Source organism: Sphaerodactylus townsendi, linkage group LG01, assembly GCF_021028975.2.
Source record: "Sphaerodactylus townsendi isolate TG3544 linkage group LG01, MPM_Stown_v2.3, whole genome shotgun sequence".
NCBI lineage: Eukaryota > Metazoa > Chordata > Lepidosauria > Squamata > Sphaerodactylidae > Sphaerodactylus > Sphaerodactylus townsendi.
In genome coordinates, this window is record NC_059425.1 from 170,806,926 (window position 1) to 170,825,357 (window position 18,432).

Below are 18,432 nucleotides of genomic sequence, written 5' to 3' on the forward strand. Positions count from 1 at the left end.
CACAGATTTTGGTAATAATGAGTTTATCGTTACATAGAATAAATGAAAAACTGGATGACTGGCCAGTGGAAGCCACCTTTCCTTGGTTGTAAGACTTAATTATAAGCAGTGTGTGTATATTCATCTGCTTTGCTGCTTATGATGATGTGTAAATTGGCCCTTAGAAATCAAATTTCGGAAGTGAATGCCCGTTAGGGCTGCTGCAGCATTCTGACGTAAACCTGAGCTTGCTATCAAAGCAGTCGCTCAAGGATGCTGGAAATTCTGCTTCAAGCACCAACGTCTGTGTCTAGCCCTCCTGCTCAAAAAGTCAGCCCTCAAGTAGGCTTGCATTGTGTTTCCCAAACATATCCCAAATTCCAGCAGGTCACCCCAGTCATTGACAGCTTCGTCCCCAATCTGCAGCATGTAGAATGGGCTTTAAGATCGGGGAGGGATGCATGTCAGTTGCTGCAAAAAAGGAAGTATTTCTTAACAAATGATTCAGTTGTTGAACCCAATGTCAGTGGGCATAGAGATGGTCACGAACATAGATGATTTTAACAGATTAGACACATTCGTGGAGGATCAGGCATCCAATGGCTGCTGTCCATGGTGACTAAATAGAACCTCCAAAGGCTGCAAACCTCTCAAATACTACCGTGTTTCCCCGAATATAAGACAGTGTCTTATATTAATTTTTGCTCCCAAAGATGTGCTATGTCTTATTTTCAGGGGATGTCTTATTTTTCCTGAGTTCTGTTCGTCGGGCATGCTTCCAAACAAAAAACTTTGCTATGTCTTACTTTCGGGGGATGGATGCCTTATATTTCGCACTTCAGCAAAATCTCTACTATGTCTTATTTTTTGGGGATGTCTTATATTAGGGGAAACAGGGTAGCACTTGGAGGCGGCATCAGGGCCTTGGTTTTTGACCCTGTTTGTTGATCCTCCAGGGTAGCTAGTTGGCTGCATTGTGAAACAGGTTGCTGGACTAGACGGACCACAGGTCTGCTTCAGCCAGGCTCTTTTATATTCAGTACTCTTATGAGAGACAATAAATTGAAGAGACTTAACATGGTAGAGTCTGAGCAATACCGGTGGTTAAAAACAAATGTATAGGCTACTGAATGGGGAAGCTGAACGCCAAAGTCTGTAGACTTTTCTGTGGGGTTCAGATGAGCAAGTGGTTTTGAGGACACGAGTAAATAATATAGTGGAGGGAACAATGGCACTTGACGGCGGCATTGAGGAAATAGTAATATCTTGAATGAGTTAATATCTCTCATTCATTTTCCAAGTAACGGTGGAATTTTTTAAAAAAAAAATCAAGTTGACTAGGATCACATTTATAAAATTTTCTCTGTTTAATCAACATATCTGCTGGAACACCTTAGAAGTGGCAACTTGGTGGAACATCTCAAGGAGTGTTCTAACCTTGGTGTGTCGCCAGAATCTTTGCAATGCTTGCTAATCCAGTCCCATCACCCACTGTGGGGTGATTAAAAATACAGATTAATCCTATTCCTACAGCACTTAAGAGTATTTCAGTGCTATACTGCATATGGAAATAACGTAAAGTTCCAATAATCCAGTAACTGCTGTAAAAGGAAATTCCTCAAAATCAGGGGAAACACTTTCTTCTTCAATATGGCTGCATCCTGAAACTGTTTCTTTAACTGAATTCTGAGGATGTTGAATTTCTTTACACCTTGGAAAGACTTTGCATTGCACATACATAATAGTTTTAAGAGCATGAGATGCACACGTCCAAATGTCATTTCCAAATTTGGTAGCTGCATTGTGTACGGTATTTTGTCCAGGTTCTCCAGTCTGTGGTTTGTTATAATTCATGAAGTTCCCATTCAACCAAACCCTTCTGATTTTACTTCTCAGCTAATTCATAGTTGTTTACTTGTGTGATATCCAGTAGTCTTGATTCCAAGTCATGTGTTTGTTGGATGGAGATCATGGGCCCTTTCAGGTAACCACAAATGTATCTAAGTCCGGTGTCCCCAACCTTGTGGGGTTTTCAGGCACTTTTGGAATTTGGAGAAATAGTAGCGGCATCACTACAAAATGGCTGCCCTGGAAGCAAAGCTAATTTCAAAATATTAGAAGGTTCTGAAAAGCTCTGGCCCAGTTCCTACCCTCAAAAGGGTAGCCCCCATCTCCTTAGCAAAGAATGCGGGATGGGGCACCCCATTTCAGGGTCCATAACTTTGGACCCCCTAAACCAAACTGCACCAAACTTGGGGGGTCCCATCAGGACAGTCTCCAGATGATACCCTGAAATTTTGGTGGTGATACGTCCAAAAATGCACCCCCTGCAGGAACATCCCAGAAATTTGCCCAAGAATCTTTGTTCTGCATTGAGTTTTCTGTATTGCTTTCAATGGGGGTTGCAGGCGGGGGCGGGGGGGGCACATTTCTGAAGGCACAGTCTCAAAACTTTCAGGATCTCATCAGGAGACTGCCCTGATGAGACCCCCCAGGTTTGGTGCAGTTTGGTTCGGGGGGCCAAAGTTATGGACCCTCAAAACTGTAGCCCCCATCTCCTATTAGCTCCCATTGGAAACAATGGGGGATAGGGGCACCCCCTTTGGGAGTCCATAACTTTGGACTCCTTGAACCAAACCTCACCAAACTTGGGGGGTAGCATAAGGATAGTCTCCTGATGATACGCTGAAATGTTGGTGCTGATATGTCTAAGAATGCACCCCCTGCAGGCACCAATGTCCTGGTGCAAAAAAAAGTGGTCATGGTGGAGTGGCCGCCCGGGGGTGGGGCGGGGGCATCCAACTCAGGTTTTGCCCAGGGCTACAGTTTGCCTCGTTACTCCCCTGCCTGAAACTGACTTCTGTTGGAATCGAACTTGGGTCATAAGCAGAATGCAATTAGACTGCAGTGCTGCAGCTTACCACTCTACACCATAGGGCTCTGGATTGGTTCCTAACCCTGCCTCAATACTTAAGATGTGAGCCATGATGCAGAGATTTCCCCAAGGAGTGCCAGATAGAATGTAGCTTGCTGTTTGTGTAGAGGAAAGCAATAAATCTCCCATGAGCGAGTTTTATAGAGAGCCTTTTAGACTCTTTATTGTTGAAGATTAGGTTGTTTACGTTTCCAAGGGCATAAAAATAGAGTTCTTGAATTGATTTTGGCTTTTAACAGTGCTACTGCAGAAAAATTATATTGAGGTGAACGCAATCAAAGCAAGTTAAATATTCTTAGTAGAAAGTGGCTCATCCTGTACAGGTGTGCATGTTTCCATACCATAAACATTGCCAGATTCCCAGCAGTATCAGAGTCTATTTTAAAGACAAATTATTTTAGACTCGGGTTGCTTCATTGATGGACCCAGGCTAGCTTTCTGGGCCTAGTAACAAAGTTATTTACCTCCAGGATAGCATTGAAGCTTGGAGGTTTATTCTCAACAGCCAACCCATTAAATAAAAGTGAGAATGAGGGAAGAACTGATTTGATAAGATCAGATGAACAGTTACCACAAAACTTGCTTGTTATTAAAACAGCAATGTAGATGATTTTTCATAGAACGTGTTACAGAAAAATAATTAGAAGCGTCCAAGTTATTAAAAAGCCCCCTTTGTTTTTGTTTTTTCTTATTACAGTAACAGGCCAGAACCAAGTATCATTAAAACCACGCTTTTACCCATAGTTCCAAATTGGCTCCAATTATGTAAGCAACCAAATCTGTCTGTAAAGGTACCAATTTAAATTGATTAAAGTCTGCAGACTTTAAAAAGCAAGCCCAGGAGACGATGTAACTAAATGGCATGGTGTGCTTTATCTACTCTTGCAAAGGGAATACACACAGCCTATCAAACTATAATGTCGGGTTAATGCTTTACTACAGTAGTACAGCTACTATAAATCTTCAGTGAAACAAGATTAAAAGAATGAAGAACCCTGTTAAAATGGTTGCTAGGATGCAGTTTATAGGACAGACGTTTTCTAGTTTGGATTAATCACTTTGAACTATGAAGGGACATATAGAAAACATGCTGGTGCATAAAAAATGTCTAAAACCCTAAATAGTACAATTAATTGTTTTTGCTGTCAAGTCACAGCTGATGTATGGGGACCTGTGGGGTCTTCAGGGCAAGAGACCGTTCAGAGGTGATTTGCCATTGCCTGACCTTGTATTGTGATCCTGGACTTCCTTATGGTCTCTCCTCCAAATATTAAGGAGCTTCTGAGATCTGAGGAAATCAAGCTAGCATGGCCCGTCCAAGTCACAGCATTTATTATTTATTATTAGGGCCAACCAAAATGGACTTCCCCAGAATTCTTCAACAGTCTGGTTTGAAGAAGCAGTGAAAGGAGAAAGAAAAAATATCTTCCAGGTCATGATTTCAAAGAGTGTTTTGTATCTCTCACAGGATGTGTAGCCGGCAAATTGTGGGGAGCTGGTATCAAGTAGCATCTACAGCATCTCAGAAAGAAAAGTAAATGGGTTCTTCTGTGTGAGAATACTAAAACCGGCAGTTTCGAGTGTCTCTCCATCCTCACAGAACACACAGGCCCCTTGAACATTAATTTTATATTAACAAAACTACAGTCTAATTTCTGGCTTTAGAGTTGGAACTATTGTTACCGCGGGGTAACGAGTTAAGAAAATTAAGCCCAAAAAGCTCAAGCCGACAAAGAATAAAATCAAAGAAATATTTTATTCAGGCCAACAAAGGGCAAGTTAGCATCAGAGGAGCCACACAGAATGGATGCAGTTTCTTATTTTTATAGGTTACATCAGAACAACATGAGAAAGAATACACCCCAAAATGCAAACATCGTCAATCAATCACTGTAATGGGAGGGAATAATCCCTTTCCCCAAAACATTCAGATCAGGCAAGTGCCCTTATTGGAAGATGTCAGTATCCCACCCTTTGATGTCCTGTGAACTAAGGCCCAGCCTCACCTTATCAGTATTGTTCTCTGTTGCCCTACTTTTTTAGACAGCCTAAACATTTGACCATGTTCTTGCTCTGTATCAGAAAAAGGGCAGACTCAAGGCACTAGCAGGAACAATGACACCTCAAAAACAACTTAGTTCACACTTTCTTACATTCTCATGTAAAAGCAAGAACAAGGGGCATTCTTCAGGGTTGTTGCAAATCTGGCTAGCCACAGGGAAAAGGGTAAAGAGCATGAAAGCCTGTTTGTATTCTTGTTCAGCAGCTTTATGGGTGCCAACACCCCATTATAAGAAAAGGAACTAATTGGGGGGGGGGGAATAATCTTACTTAGGTCACTTATTGGGATTGAAAAAATTCTTTTAACCTAACTCTGTGCCTACACTAGTGGGGACTTGGATACAGAACATTTCAGGCCAAACCATAATGCTGCTGTCATTCATGTCTCTACCCTGTCAGCATACTAGCATCTCTGTCCTCCATGCTGTTTTTAGTGTTTGAAAGTGCAATTCTTAGGTGAGTTGCACCTTTTGAAGTCCATCAAGGCAGGTGGTCTTAAAGGGCTATATAACTGCCTAGGATTGCACTTTAAGTCTCCCTCGGCCCCACTTCATATGTGAATTGGGCAAATATGTGAAAAAGAAACCTGTTTATTCCACCATTGTGGTTAGATTGGTCCTTGGCCTTCAAATGGTGTTAAATTTGTAACTTTGTCTTTTTCATACTAACTACTTTTACAGTACCTCAGCATGGTCTGTAGTACTTTGATCTAACCCTGAACAGTGGGCATCCACAGACACCAGGTGTTCGCATTAAGTTTCTTTTTCCATTTCAAAACTTTAATCTTCGGTGTATTGCCCCTGAAGAGAGTTAATGAATTTCAATCTGAATTTGGGCAGAAGTGGGTTGTTTTTTTTAGCTTGGGTTGTGAAAAAGCAGAATATCTACTTGTGAATATGGTGATGTACAAGCAAACAAGAAGGTAGGAAGGGAAACCATATGTAAATTTAATTTTGGAAGGGTGTTGTAAAACAATGCCAGTATGAAATAATGATGTCTGGATGGATACAAGCCCTAGTATAGGAGTGCCAAAGTGCTACTCTCAGTCTTTCAATCTCAGAATTACCACACGCCAAATTCTTAAATTGAAACCACTGCTGTTTCATAGAAGAGGATCCCTCCTCCAAATCCTGCGGCTTCCTGCCTGTCCTTTCACCACCCAACCACAATCTGAACTGACATTTGGTCTCTTCTGTCCCCCTACCCCAGCCTACATTTCAGATCTACAAAGCTTGTAGCATTGCAAAAAAGTGGGGAGAGGTTGTATCATGCCATGCAGAACCATCTCTGGAGCTCAGGGAGGGCATCTAAATTTAGTTCTTTCTCCAGTAGTCCAGCTGAATGGCATCTGATGGCCAAATGTAGCAGCAGTGGCAGAGGGCCGGAGGAGCTTGAGGGCAGCAAAGTAGGGCTTCATATCTGAGACTGTGTCCAACTGACTCTCCTGTCCCTTCTGCTCCTCTGACAGGTGGCAGTGCTGTGCATGCAGCAGGCAGCATCAGACATCACTGAGCAATAATACCGTGCTCCCATGACTACTGGTGTAGGGCTGGTGATGTTACCGCGGGGTAACTTTAATAAGAAAATTTAAGCCCAAAAAGCTTAAGCCGACAAGGAATAAAATTAAAGAAATAATTTTTATTCAGGCCAACAAAGGGCAAGCTAGTATCAGAGGAGCCACACAAAATGGATGCAGTTTCTTATTTTGATAGGTTACATCAGAACAGCATTAGAAAGAATACACCCCAAAATGCAACCATCATCAATCAATCACTGAAAAGGGAGGGGATCATCCCTTTCCCCAAAACATTCAGGACAGGCAATTGCCCTTATTGGAAGAAGTCAGGTTATGATTAAAGCACAAAATTATAGGTAGTACAATTAAAGAAATCATTGTTTTATGATTTTAAAGAATCCTCCAATTCCACTCTGCGCCTACAGTGACACTTATTGGGGATAGAAGAAATGTTAGTTGAGCTCTATGTCCTGTCCTCCCCACAAAAAAATAAGTTCTGTAACTGTGCTGCTGTCCATCCCTGCTTTTAAAATAGAGCAAAAGCGTGGCCGTGAAAAACAAAATGGCCTTGTGTGCCACCATTGGGTACATGTAATGGGTGTTGCCTCCCCCATAAAACTGGCTAGATTCATTTCAAAGAGAAACAAGTGTAAAGGCTTTCACTTAATCACCCTGTTCATTTTTTATTTTCCAGCTCCATGTTCGTGCATGTGCATAAACCCAGAAACAAGAAGGCTGTCCGTAGGTCTAGACAATGGTACCATTTCAGTAAGTACTAAGAATTTGTGTTGACTGGATTTTTTTTCTTGCCACTGTGAGTTTTGAGGATTTTTTAACAGCATTAAGTAAAGGCCGAAAAACAATCATCATTCAGGAGAGCTTATCTCCAGATGTATCAAGGCTGTGTTTTTGTTTTCTTTTGTTTTTGCTCCGAAGCAGTCTTGTACTATTGCTAATTGGATCAGTGGAGCGGCACTTATAGAGGGAAAAATTAATCCCTTTAGCCTGTGTTATTTTCCTAATAGAGAATCCCACCCAGCTGAACAGAAAAATACACGTTATGATATAAGGTCACAGATATTCTACCTCATAGTATATTTTGGACTTAAATGACACATGAGTGAAACCGAAAGCTACGTGGTAGATCTTTATCGGACTTTGCTTTTGCATCCAGTAACAGCAGCCTAGAATGATAGGACTTCATGGGCGTTTGCCCATGGGTGACTCAGGAGTTCTGAATGTTAAATCACATTTTGTGGTCTTTGAAATTCAGAGTAAGTAGAAACGGTTTCAAAGTGGCAGATGAAAAACTTGCTTGGAAAACTTAGCGAGGCCTCAGGCTAGACCGCAGGCCTCACTTGTGGTTTCCTGTTAAGCCTGAATGCCTGATGCAGATAAAATGCATTCAACTGCTGAATATCATTGGTATGGAAAGAAAGGACAAAAGACCTGTGACTTTGGCCAGCCACTACTGATTAAGCCCTACGTACCTGGGATTATTTTCCTGGTTCCATCCCCAGGTTGGTCTATTTGCTCTGGACTTGGGGTGCATTCTGCAAACTCCCAGTGGGTCCCCAATTTGGATGGGGACTACAGTACACAAATAATTCCTTCCCTCACCATCTTTTTTACTTGAAAGGGTCCCAGAGAGCCGCTATTTGTCCCACTGGGAAATATAAGTTTCCTTGACAGGGCAAATGGCTCTCTGGAGCCAGTTAAGAATGGGCAAACAGTTAAGGGAAGGCGGCTTAAATCTTCACTCCATGCATTCTGCAGTCCCAGTCGGAACAGGGCCCTGTGTGCTGACTATTGAGTCTTCAAAATGGATCCGCCAGACCTCATTTGGGGATAGACCCAGGAAAAGTATGCCATGAAGTTAGTCCCAGCAGGTGGGTATTTTGCACCACATCTTCTGAAGCAGAAGCAACAAATAACATTCTCAGCATGTTGCCTTACTGCTTCATCGTAACCCGATGTTACTCAGAAGTCAGACCTTGTAGGTTTCAGTGAGACATTCTTCCATGGGTATAAAAGCCAGCTCGTCTTCTCTTCTTACATTTTCAATCCATGCCAGGAGAAGACATAGTGTCATGACACACATTCACCAGGTGAAGATCAAAAATTTGCTGCAGTCTTCATGAAGAATTGAAATTGGTATGAGACATTTTCCAAAGCTGACAAAAATAAGGAGGAGATGAAGGCAACAAAGGAACTGCTCCCCACTCAAAAACCCATTTTGATCAGGCTGAATTCAGATCCATGTGACCTGATGTTCATGCAGACAAATTGTAGAAGTTAACTGGCTTTAATGGTCTGAGCCCGTGGTGGCAAACCTTTGGCACTCCAGATGTTATGGACTACAATTCCCATCAGCCCCTGCCAGCATGGTCAATTGACCGTGCTGGCAGGGGATGATGGGAATTGTAGTCCATAACATCTGGAGTGCCAAAGGTTCGCCACCACTGGTCTAAGCTGTTGTTGTAATATAGGTGTTTCTGGGTTCAATTCATAGTCTGGTTCTTAGCTTTAGGACCCTAAGCAGCGGTCAGCTGGAGGCACTTGAATAGCCTCCTTTTCCCACCCTATCCAGGACTATCTGTAAAGATCCTCTTCTCATGTTCTTCTTTTTGTCCCTCTGTTGCAGATTTGTAGCAACCAGAGATGGGGCTCTTTCAGCAGTGGTACCTTCCCAATTAGGTTCACTTAGCCCCTATTTTACAGTTCTTTAGGAACCAGTCCAAGGTATTTCACTTTACCCAGGCTTTTAATTATAGTCTTTTATTGTTTTAAGTCTTTTTTTTAGGTCCTCACCTAGCCCAGGAACTGCTTTATGGATCTCTTTAAGCTGTTGTAGAGTGGTGTTGGTGTTTATGGCTCGTTTAAATATTAATAATTGTATCACTGTTGTATTTATGACTTATTTTGTGTTTGTGTGTTTACCTTATGAGCTACCTCAAGCAAGACACGGAGGTGGTAGCAATATACATTTTCTAAATAATAGCAATAATAGTAGAAGCCTGTTGTTTTAGAAAGCTAGTCAAAGGCCTATGTTCTAGTTCTCTTTTGAAGAGCAGAAATCCAATCTAGGGAACTCAATACTTCTTGCTGGGAAGATACTAGTACAGATATTAAACGCCCATTTATAAAAATCTAGAGGAAATCACTCCCTTTGTAAACTGTTATAAAGAAGCCATGCCAGATCAGCAGAATTTTTTCATGAAACAAAAAGGACTCTTGTGGAGTCTTAGACACTGACAGATTTATTGAGGCATACATTTTCATAGTTTACAGTCTGTCCAGTGGATAAAAGGACTGGCAGAGAAAAAGCAAAAGGAACATTATAATTCATAGCTCTGGAATTCAGAACCACCTTTATCTCTATTTTTAATAAATTAAAACACATACATCCTATTAGAACTTGCTGTAAAATGAATTTTCACCATGTAAAAGGAAGCAATGAAATAGACAGTGATTGGTTGGAAAAAGGGATGTGGCATTTGAGGTAGGCATTAGTATTTAATTTCATAAGGAGAATATTATTTACAGGAAAAGTTGTGTACAGTAGCTTTCCCCCCCTTGTTGGTTAATTGTTTAAGTTATGCATCAAAGTGTTGGTTTCTGAGAATCATTTAGAGATCAGAACCTTATAGGAACTAAGGGACTATTCTATTCTTCTGTAGTTCTGAAAGTATGCTTAGTATCTGGTTGAAACACAGAGGCTGAACTGGACCCACAGAGTCCTTTTTAACTTTTCTGGTGGACATTGATATTATATATATATCCTCAGTCTGTACTGTCCTTGCCTTGATCTTCTTTCTCTTCTACTCAATTCATGTACTTCCTCTTTTCTCTGTTTGCTCTCCTATCCCATTTTTAACACCACTAAAAGTTCCAAGCCACTATATGCTAATATAAAATTGTTTACTGTGACGTAAACCACCAGTGACATTTCAGAATGTGTTGAGGAATGGCAGTGGTCAGGCCATCAGCTGTTTTAGGGCAGTTTGGAGGTAGTTTGCCATTGCCTGCCTCCTCATGGGCTGAGAGAGTTCTGAGAGAACGGTGACTGGAATGGAGAATTGTGAGAAATGGTGGTGAATCTTTTCAATGTATTGTTGAAGGCTTTCACGACCAGAATCACTAGGGTGCTGTGGGTTTTCTGGGTTGTATGGCCACGTTCCAGTAACATTTTCTCCTGACGTTTCATCTGCATCTGTGGCTGGCATCTTCAGAGGATCCTCTGAAGATGCCAGCCATATCTAATGCAAAACGTCAGGAGAAAATCTACTGAAGCTGTAGCCACCCTAATAATAACCTTTCCCCCTTTTGGTTTTCTTTCTGTTTCAGTCTTCTGTAATGCCTTTTGTTGCTTGTTCAGAAATCCTTGGTTTTATGAAATGGTCAAAGAAATATGAAGCTTTCTAAGCACCTGCTTGTAGAAGCCTGTCTTTAAAATGTAGATCACCCCTTCTTAATTTGGAGCAGACTTCTTCATACGTATTGGTTAATAAGCTGTTTCTGTTTAAAACCTTATCCTCTTTTAATCCTGAAATCAATTTGGGTGCCCCCCACCTTCATCCTCAAAGAAGATGAGATTTTACTAAATAGTTCTTTTTTAACTTCTAAAAAATACTCACATGCTAAATTTTCCTAACATGAAACAAACAGGGAGGCTGTTAAGGTAAGAATTTAGAAATGCAGGTTATTGGAGATGCTTACTCCCATCTTTCTCCAGGCCTCAAATGCAGTGCAAGGAAGTGGTTTGAAGCAAAAACATTCTCTGCATTTTGCAATCTGTAGCTACAAATTGTCCCTTGGGTGTGCTGGAAGCACGTGAAAGTGCAGATGAAAAACAGACAAGCTAAGATCAGTAAGTGTATTTCAGCAGAGGTCAAAGTTGGCTGTTGATCTGGACTGATAATGAAGTCCTTCACATGCTGAGTAGGTGATGGATTGATTCTGTTAGATTGGCTCAGTTCCAGCGACTGTTTACAAATAGCTTTATTCGTAAAAGAAGGTACCTATTTATTTCTGTTGCACGGTGAAGTGATGCGTGCTTTAGAATCGTTCCATTGTATTAGACCAGGCTGGGCTTTTGTTTGCAGTTTTTAAAGAAAAAGGCATCTGAACAGAATCCAAAGGACAGCGTGATTGTGAACCTTTCCTCCATACCTTATCTCTGAATGTTTCCCCATCCTGTTTTCTGGATGTGTATGAAGTAAACATTCATCTGGTACCCTGTGGGGGAGTTGCTGAGAGGGGGCAGAGTGCAGGCCTGTCTACCTCTTATCAGCTTTAAATCACAGTTTGCTGGGGCCTCTTAGTTAAAGAGAGTGGTGTATTCTCAAGGCATTGGTTGAGAGTGTGGCCCTATCTACACAAGTCTCTCACTTTTTTAAGCTCTGTGTTGAGTTGATGCTTTAGTGCATCACAGCCTTTAATGCTTCACTCCTTGTATACTCAATGCTTCAAAAATTGGCCCCCCCAAAATAAAAACAAAAAGCTAAATGGTGCAAATAAACAGGTAAGGGGGAACTGTGTGAACTCACAAGATGGCGCCGAGGAGGAAGATCAGGGAAACAGAGAAACATGGGAAATGTCACTAGATCACGCAGCAACTGAAGGCATTTTCAGAATTTTTCAGCCAGAGAATTGTTTTAAAAGGGGATTCATTTAAAATGTTTTGAGGCTGGAAATAAAATGTTTGGGGGTAAAAACAATGCAGAACATAGAGGAAACATTTTATTTCCTGCCTCAAAACATTTTAAATGAATTCTGTGGAAAAGTTCTGTCTCATACCGGTACTGAGTGAACTGATTGCTCTTTTGATCTGACCTTATTTTGAGCTGGCCTCTCTTTGTAACACTCCTCTTTCCCTTTTGGTTGTGTATTGATTTTTACACCCCTTTGCATCTGATGAAGTGAGTTTTAACACACGAGTTTATGCTGTAATAAATTTTGTTAGTCTTTAAGGTTCTACTGCACTCCTGTTGTATATTCAATTGGAGTAGGCAGAAATCTCATTGGTCTACCCAAGGGGGTGTGTGTGGAGAAACATGGCTGCTGGTTGGTGTTTCTTCTACATCAGAATTGGCTGTAAGGTAGTATAGATAATTGTGATGAGGATAGGTCCATCCCCTTTCCCAGAAGCACACACACAAGTTGCTTCTTGTGGTACAAACACAGGGGCAGGACTAACAGCATAAGTGTTCTTCCAAATATGCAGCATGCCAAACTTGGTAAGAAAAAAAATGCAGTTTATTGATAACCACATGGTTTTGGTATTAATTCTCTTGCACACCTGCTTCCCAGTGGTGGGATCATACCAGTGTAAAGTCCCTTACTACTATGTGAGATTTGAGAACATTCTGGTAATATTCAGTGGCAGGTAAATTTGCCATCTCCTACATAAGAAAAAAGCTTCACAAGGTAGCTAATAGTTTAGGTAATTCAGCAAAAGGATAATAAACTGATATTTTCAGAATATTGCATTTTCTTGGGCAAGAGCTGCTGTAATATTACGTTGGACCTTGTTCTGGTTTTTAAAAAAACTGTTACACCTGTTTTATTTAAAACACTGCTGTGCTGCCTTTCCACCCAAATAATATTTCCAAGGCTGCAAATATCAACATTAAAACAGCATTTAAAATAAACTATGTTTAAAATAATGTTTAACATGGCTGCCCACCTCCCAAGCTCCATGGGGAGTTTGGGAGTGACTGCACTTCGGCCCCAAATGGGACTGGGACGCAGTTGTAAGGGGAGGCAGGGTGGAGCAAGGAAAGCTGGCGCTGCCGTCTTGTGCGCTGCAGCACGCTTCGTGGCGCGGGCTCCTCCAAGTCCCAGCTCGAACTCTGCAAACACCTCCTCCCGGCAGAGGGGTGCCGCCCAGTCAAGCGCCACCCTCCCACTGTCCCTGTCCCCTTGGCGCTACGCCTCTGAGTAGAGGCGCAGCAGTGAGCCCCCCAGATAGTGGCCCTGGGTGCTCTAGCCCCCTCAGCCCCCCCTCACTACGCCTTTGGTCCCAGACTCAGTACCTGACATTAGAAGGATAAGGTAGTAGATAACCTGAATCACCTTTGCCTGAGACCCTGGAGAGCTGTTGCTGGTCAGAGTAGCCAATATGGTCCTCGTCTGATTTAGTGTCAGTCAGCTTCGCATGCATGAATGGGTTCAACATTTTATTTCCATCAGTGAACATGTATTCTAGTGTACATCCCCACCCACAACTATCACAACATATCAGCACACATGTGGGGGTTTGCAAAAGTTGTTCAGAAAAGCAAGCTGTTCTGTGTGTAAGAAAAACCAGAGGCAGGGGCCAAGTGGGAAAACTCTACAGAAACAGCAGGGTGGGTTTCATACATCTTCCTAATTTATCCCTTTGGTATTGTTTACTAAACATCCAGAGGGGGTGAGCAGAAATCTAAAATGGGGAGACTGAAATCCAGTGAAATGATAAATTCTTGGATTTTAACAAGAACACACATTACATTACAAACAAGTTCTCAAATATTCCATACTTCACATTTCTAAAGTGGCTACTTTGTTATTTTCCAGGAATTTATTTTATCAGAAGATTACAACAAGATGACTTGTTAAGGGTTTCCAGGGTAAGACGTGGTGGTCATATTTGTAGACAGAAAAATGCTTTGGTCTTGAATTTCTGCCACATAGATTCAGGTAGTAAAAAACAGCAGGTTTAATAATCTTTGAGGCCTGTTCTTTATCATTCAGAAGTTTACTGACAAGATGCATATTTTAAAGTTTTTTGCAAATATCTAAATGCCACATTTACTCTCCTTTCACTCATAAGTGAAGGATGCATTGTAATTCACTTTAAAATTAGATATTATCGCTCAAAAAAGCTTTGCTGCTTTTTATAGGGGAACTTGATTGTTTGTTCAAGCATGCAGTTGGATTACATTGAATGTGTTAAATAAGTTTTATTACAGCTCGGACTTCCTTTTGTTTGGAAGTTCATTTATAATGGAGAGGGGAACCTTCCACCTGAATCTTACAGTTGGAAGACTTGAGATTCAGCTGTAGGTATTTCGGGGAGAGATGGACAGTTTGCGATGGTCAGGTCAAAGTCTCCCTCCGCTAATTCTGATGGCTGGATCAGACTCTGTTTTTACCAATCAGAAAATTGGTTGAAGGATGGAAGAAAATGTGATCTTTGCATTAATGTAAAAGAATACCATGTGTAAATTCCTATTGGAATAAACTATTTTATTCTAGATATTATTTATTCAGTTACGTCCCAGCTTTCTGCTCAAGGGCCCCCCTGTGTGACTTACATCCTTTTCCTCTGCTTGGTTTTATCCTCACAGCAATCCTGTGAGTAAAGTTAGGCTGAGAGAGTTTGACTGGCCCAAGGCAAGCTTTAATGGCAGAGCAGGGATTCAAACTTGGATCTCCCAGATTTTAATCTGACATTCTTACCCCTACGTCACAGTGGTGCGTATATGTTTTTGCCTTTGTTCTTGGAAACGCCATACAAATATTGGATAAAGAAATCTGTAATCATTGGAGAATATACTGTTCGGAATTGTCCCTTGGCAACATACCCCTGACAACAAGAAGTTGTGAAAAGTCACTTTCCCGCATCAAAAGACACCGCCTTGCTTTTGGGGCGGATTGCTTATGCCAGCTGTCCATGGGTCCCTATGAGTCCCTCTCAAGGTCTGCCCAGTTTGCTTCCTATGGGTATAGTACTTAAGCTGGGCCTTTAATTGTACAAAAATTCCTGCGATTTTGGCAGCCATCATAAATTGCATTGATGTTCTGCTGTGATACAAGGTAGTAGGGAAGCCAGGTTAAGCTGCAATTCAAAATTGTAATTCCTTGTTGATCTGTCGCACTTGTTGGTCAGATAACTGATTTTTCCCAAGTTTTGGAATAGTAAGAAACATGAAAAGGAGGGGTCATAGCTTAGTGGTAGAGCACACTGCTTGCGTTTAGCATGTCTAGAGGCACCACTGGTAACAGCACCGGAAAACATTCCTGTCTGAGACCTTGAAGGACTGATACCAATCAGACTGTAAACAGGTAGATGGGCCAGCGGTCAAACTCAGTTAAAAGGCAGCTATGTTTTTGGGAAAGGCCCCACTTTGCATATAGGACCTTTTTTGTATGCAAAAGGTCTCAAGTTCAATCCTGGCTTCTCCAGTTAGAGGGATTTCACATAGCCGGGGGAGGATTTTCTTTGCCAGAAGCCCTGGAGAGCTATTGCCAGTCAGGGGACAGCTAGATGGTATGACTTGATATAAGGCATTCCATAAGTTCATCAGATCCTGAAAGTATGAAAATGAGGAAGAAGAGTTTGGATTTACATCCCCCCTTTCTCTCTTGCAGGAGACTCAAATAATTAACCACTCAGTCTGTACTCTATATTGGGGGGTGTGATAAACAGCCTCTTAATTAGAAACTGGCCACTGAGAGTGCGTCGGTTTTACATTTCATTCTTCTTTGACACTTAATTCTCCCACTCCTAATGCCTATAGCCTGCGCTGAATGGAAATGTTTATTTGGCTGTATTCAATCTGCCCCCCCCCCCCTCTTTCCAAGAAGCCCCCTTCACTTGGCCACTCTACACCTGCATTGGGCTTGATCCTACAAACTCTTCATTTTGGTCTCCCACCATTTGTCCCGTGCTGGTAAAGAATACTTGAAAGCAGCCGTGATTGACAGATGGTGGAGATGGAGTTCGAGGGGTGTGTTTTTCCTAGGGGAAGTAGAGGGAAGGCTGGAGAAAAGCGTGTGAGAAACTCTCCCATGGGAAGTTAATACCTTTCTACTTTTTCTTTTTCTAGCTCACCAGAGCAGAGTTTTGATGGTTCTGTTTGTTCTGGAAATGGAGTGGTTGCTGAGCATAGGGCAGGACAAGAATTTCACGTGGCATTGCTCAGAAAGCGGGCAGCGGCTCGGCACCTACCGTGTTAGTGCAGGTCCCTGTGGACTACAGTATCCTTTACAGAAATCACACCGTTCCATTGTTCTGCTGACTTGGTTATTCAGTGTTTTGTTATGTCACAGTCGTGGATCCTAGTAACAGAAGCATCATGACCGAGAAACATCACCTGTAAGTCAGCTTCCATAGAGAGACCTCTCAGGTTTGCTGTTCGTCGCGTGCCAAAATGCTCAAAACTCACCACCCCAAAGAAAATCATTTCAGAGGGCCGCAAGGTTGGTTTTTAGTCGAGCAGTGAGATTTGGGTCCATTTGCACTTTGCAGACCAACAAGATTTTGGAGGTAAAGTCTTTTGAGAGTCTGGGCTGCCTCTGCCAAATGACGAAGCTTCAGCTGTTCCCAAGTCCCCAATGTTCCAAAAAGGAAATAGATGGAACTATTTCCCATTATGCCTTCAGAGATCCCCCTCCAAGCTGAAGTGCCTTTCATTCAAACTATGAAATGCAGGAAGTAAGTGGAAAAATAGGGAAATGATTGATGTTCCTTTTGCCCTTTGCAAGAGTGCAAATTAATTGAGAGCCTTTTTGTCCATTGACTGTTTTTAGCTAACTGTGCGACTGGTCCATTTCATGCATCACTGGAGGGATTTCTGCCCAGGCCAACTTGTATTTCCATCTCAGTAGAAATGGCAATGCCTCAGTGAGTCAGTAAATGCCTTCTTGAGGTTGTCCCAGATCTGTATCTTCTTCTTTGGAAGTAATTGTTTGTTTATTCAGTCTTTGTCCTTCCCCATATGGGCTCAAGGTGGTTTGAAGCAATCAACTATATAAAACAATGATATCTGTAGTAAAACATTATCATCCACATTCGAGTCCCTTAATATCCACCAAGTGGGAATAAGCATGATTAAAATTTAAAATGTAATTCCCTCCCCCACAAAAAAACCCCACAAATTAATTCATACCATAGACCAGTGGTGGCAAACCTATGGCACTCCAGATGATCATGGACTACAGTTCCCATCAGCCCCTGCTAGCATGGCTAATTGGCTGGTGGGAATTGTAGTCCATGAACATCTGGAGATGCCGATGGAATTACGCCACCACAACTCATGAACTCACAAGACAGTGGTGGCGAACAACGGCACTCAGATGTTTTAGATAAGGACTGAAATTCCCATCAGCCCCTGCCAGCATGGCCAGTTGGCCATGCTGGCAGGGGCTGATGGGAATTGTAGTCCAAAACATCTGGAGTGCCAAAGGTTCACCACCACAGCTATAAGAGAAGAAATGGGAAAAGGAGGCCAGCTGTTTGGATCCCATTTTTGTCTTCAACCATAGGCCTGGCGGAACAGCTCCATCTTACAGTCTCACAGGGTTCGGGTTTCGCTTGACAGAGCGTTCCACCAGGTCAGAGCCAGAAGAGCTCTGGTCCTGACTGAGGACAACCTCACAGCTCTTAGGTCAGGGACCTCCCAGTGCTAACTGTGCTCATTTTTGGCAGGGAACGTTCAGGGTTTTCATTTACATTTCTCCCCAAATTTTGCTGTAGTTGATGACTGCGGCTGCAAGAGGGGTTCCTGTTGATGACAGGTAGTGCCCTTCATGGAACTGTATGAACTGAGGTACTGAGAGACAGCGAAGCAGACAGGACTGTCGCTGTTTTGATTATGAAATCAAAATCACCAAGGCTGAATTGGTTGGCAGTCTTTTCAGATAACTGAACAGGGTGTGAGTACAGAGATACTAAATGCCCTAAGGACTTGTTTTCCCCACTTTCTTCTGATTGCCCAGCCACTCAGTTTCTACCCCATCCCCTAATTTGGGGGCAGAACTCAAACCATGACTTGGCTTTAGATCAGAAGTCATATTGCCGAATAGGTAAAAATTTCTGGCAAAATGTGAACTAGATCCAGGATACCTGTAGTTCTCCCCTGTTTAATGGGAGGTTTGCAGTATTTTCCATGTGCCCACGCACCTGTTTCGGCATGCCTAGACAGGCTTACCATCTTGGACTGTAGATTGCCAG

The 18,432-nt window shown here is 42.2% G+C and overlaps 1 protein-coding gene across 1 annotated transcript in view; it reads left to right on the forward strand.

Moving 5' to 3' along the window:
• WDFY2 (WD repeat and FYVE domain containing 2) overlaps positions 1-18,432 on the forward strand; it is a 64,811-nt gene that overhangs the window by 31,541 nt on the left and 14,838 nt on the right. Inside the window, 4 exon segments of the mRNA XM_048499381.1 lie at positions 7,186-7,259; positions 14,052-14,086; positions 14,088-14,104; positions 16,307-16,457. Of these exon segments, the coding sequence (XP_048355338.1) occupies positions 7,186-7,259; positions 14,052-14,086; positions 14,088-14,104; positions 16,307-16,457 (277 nt within the window).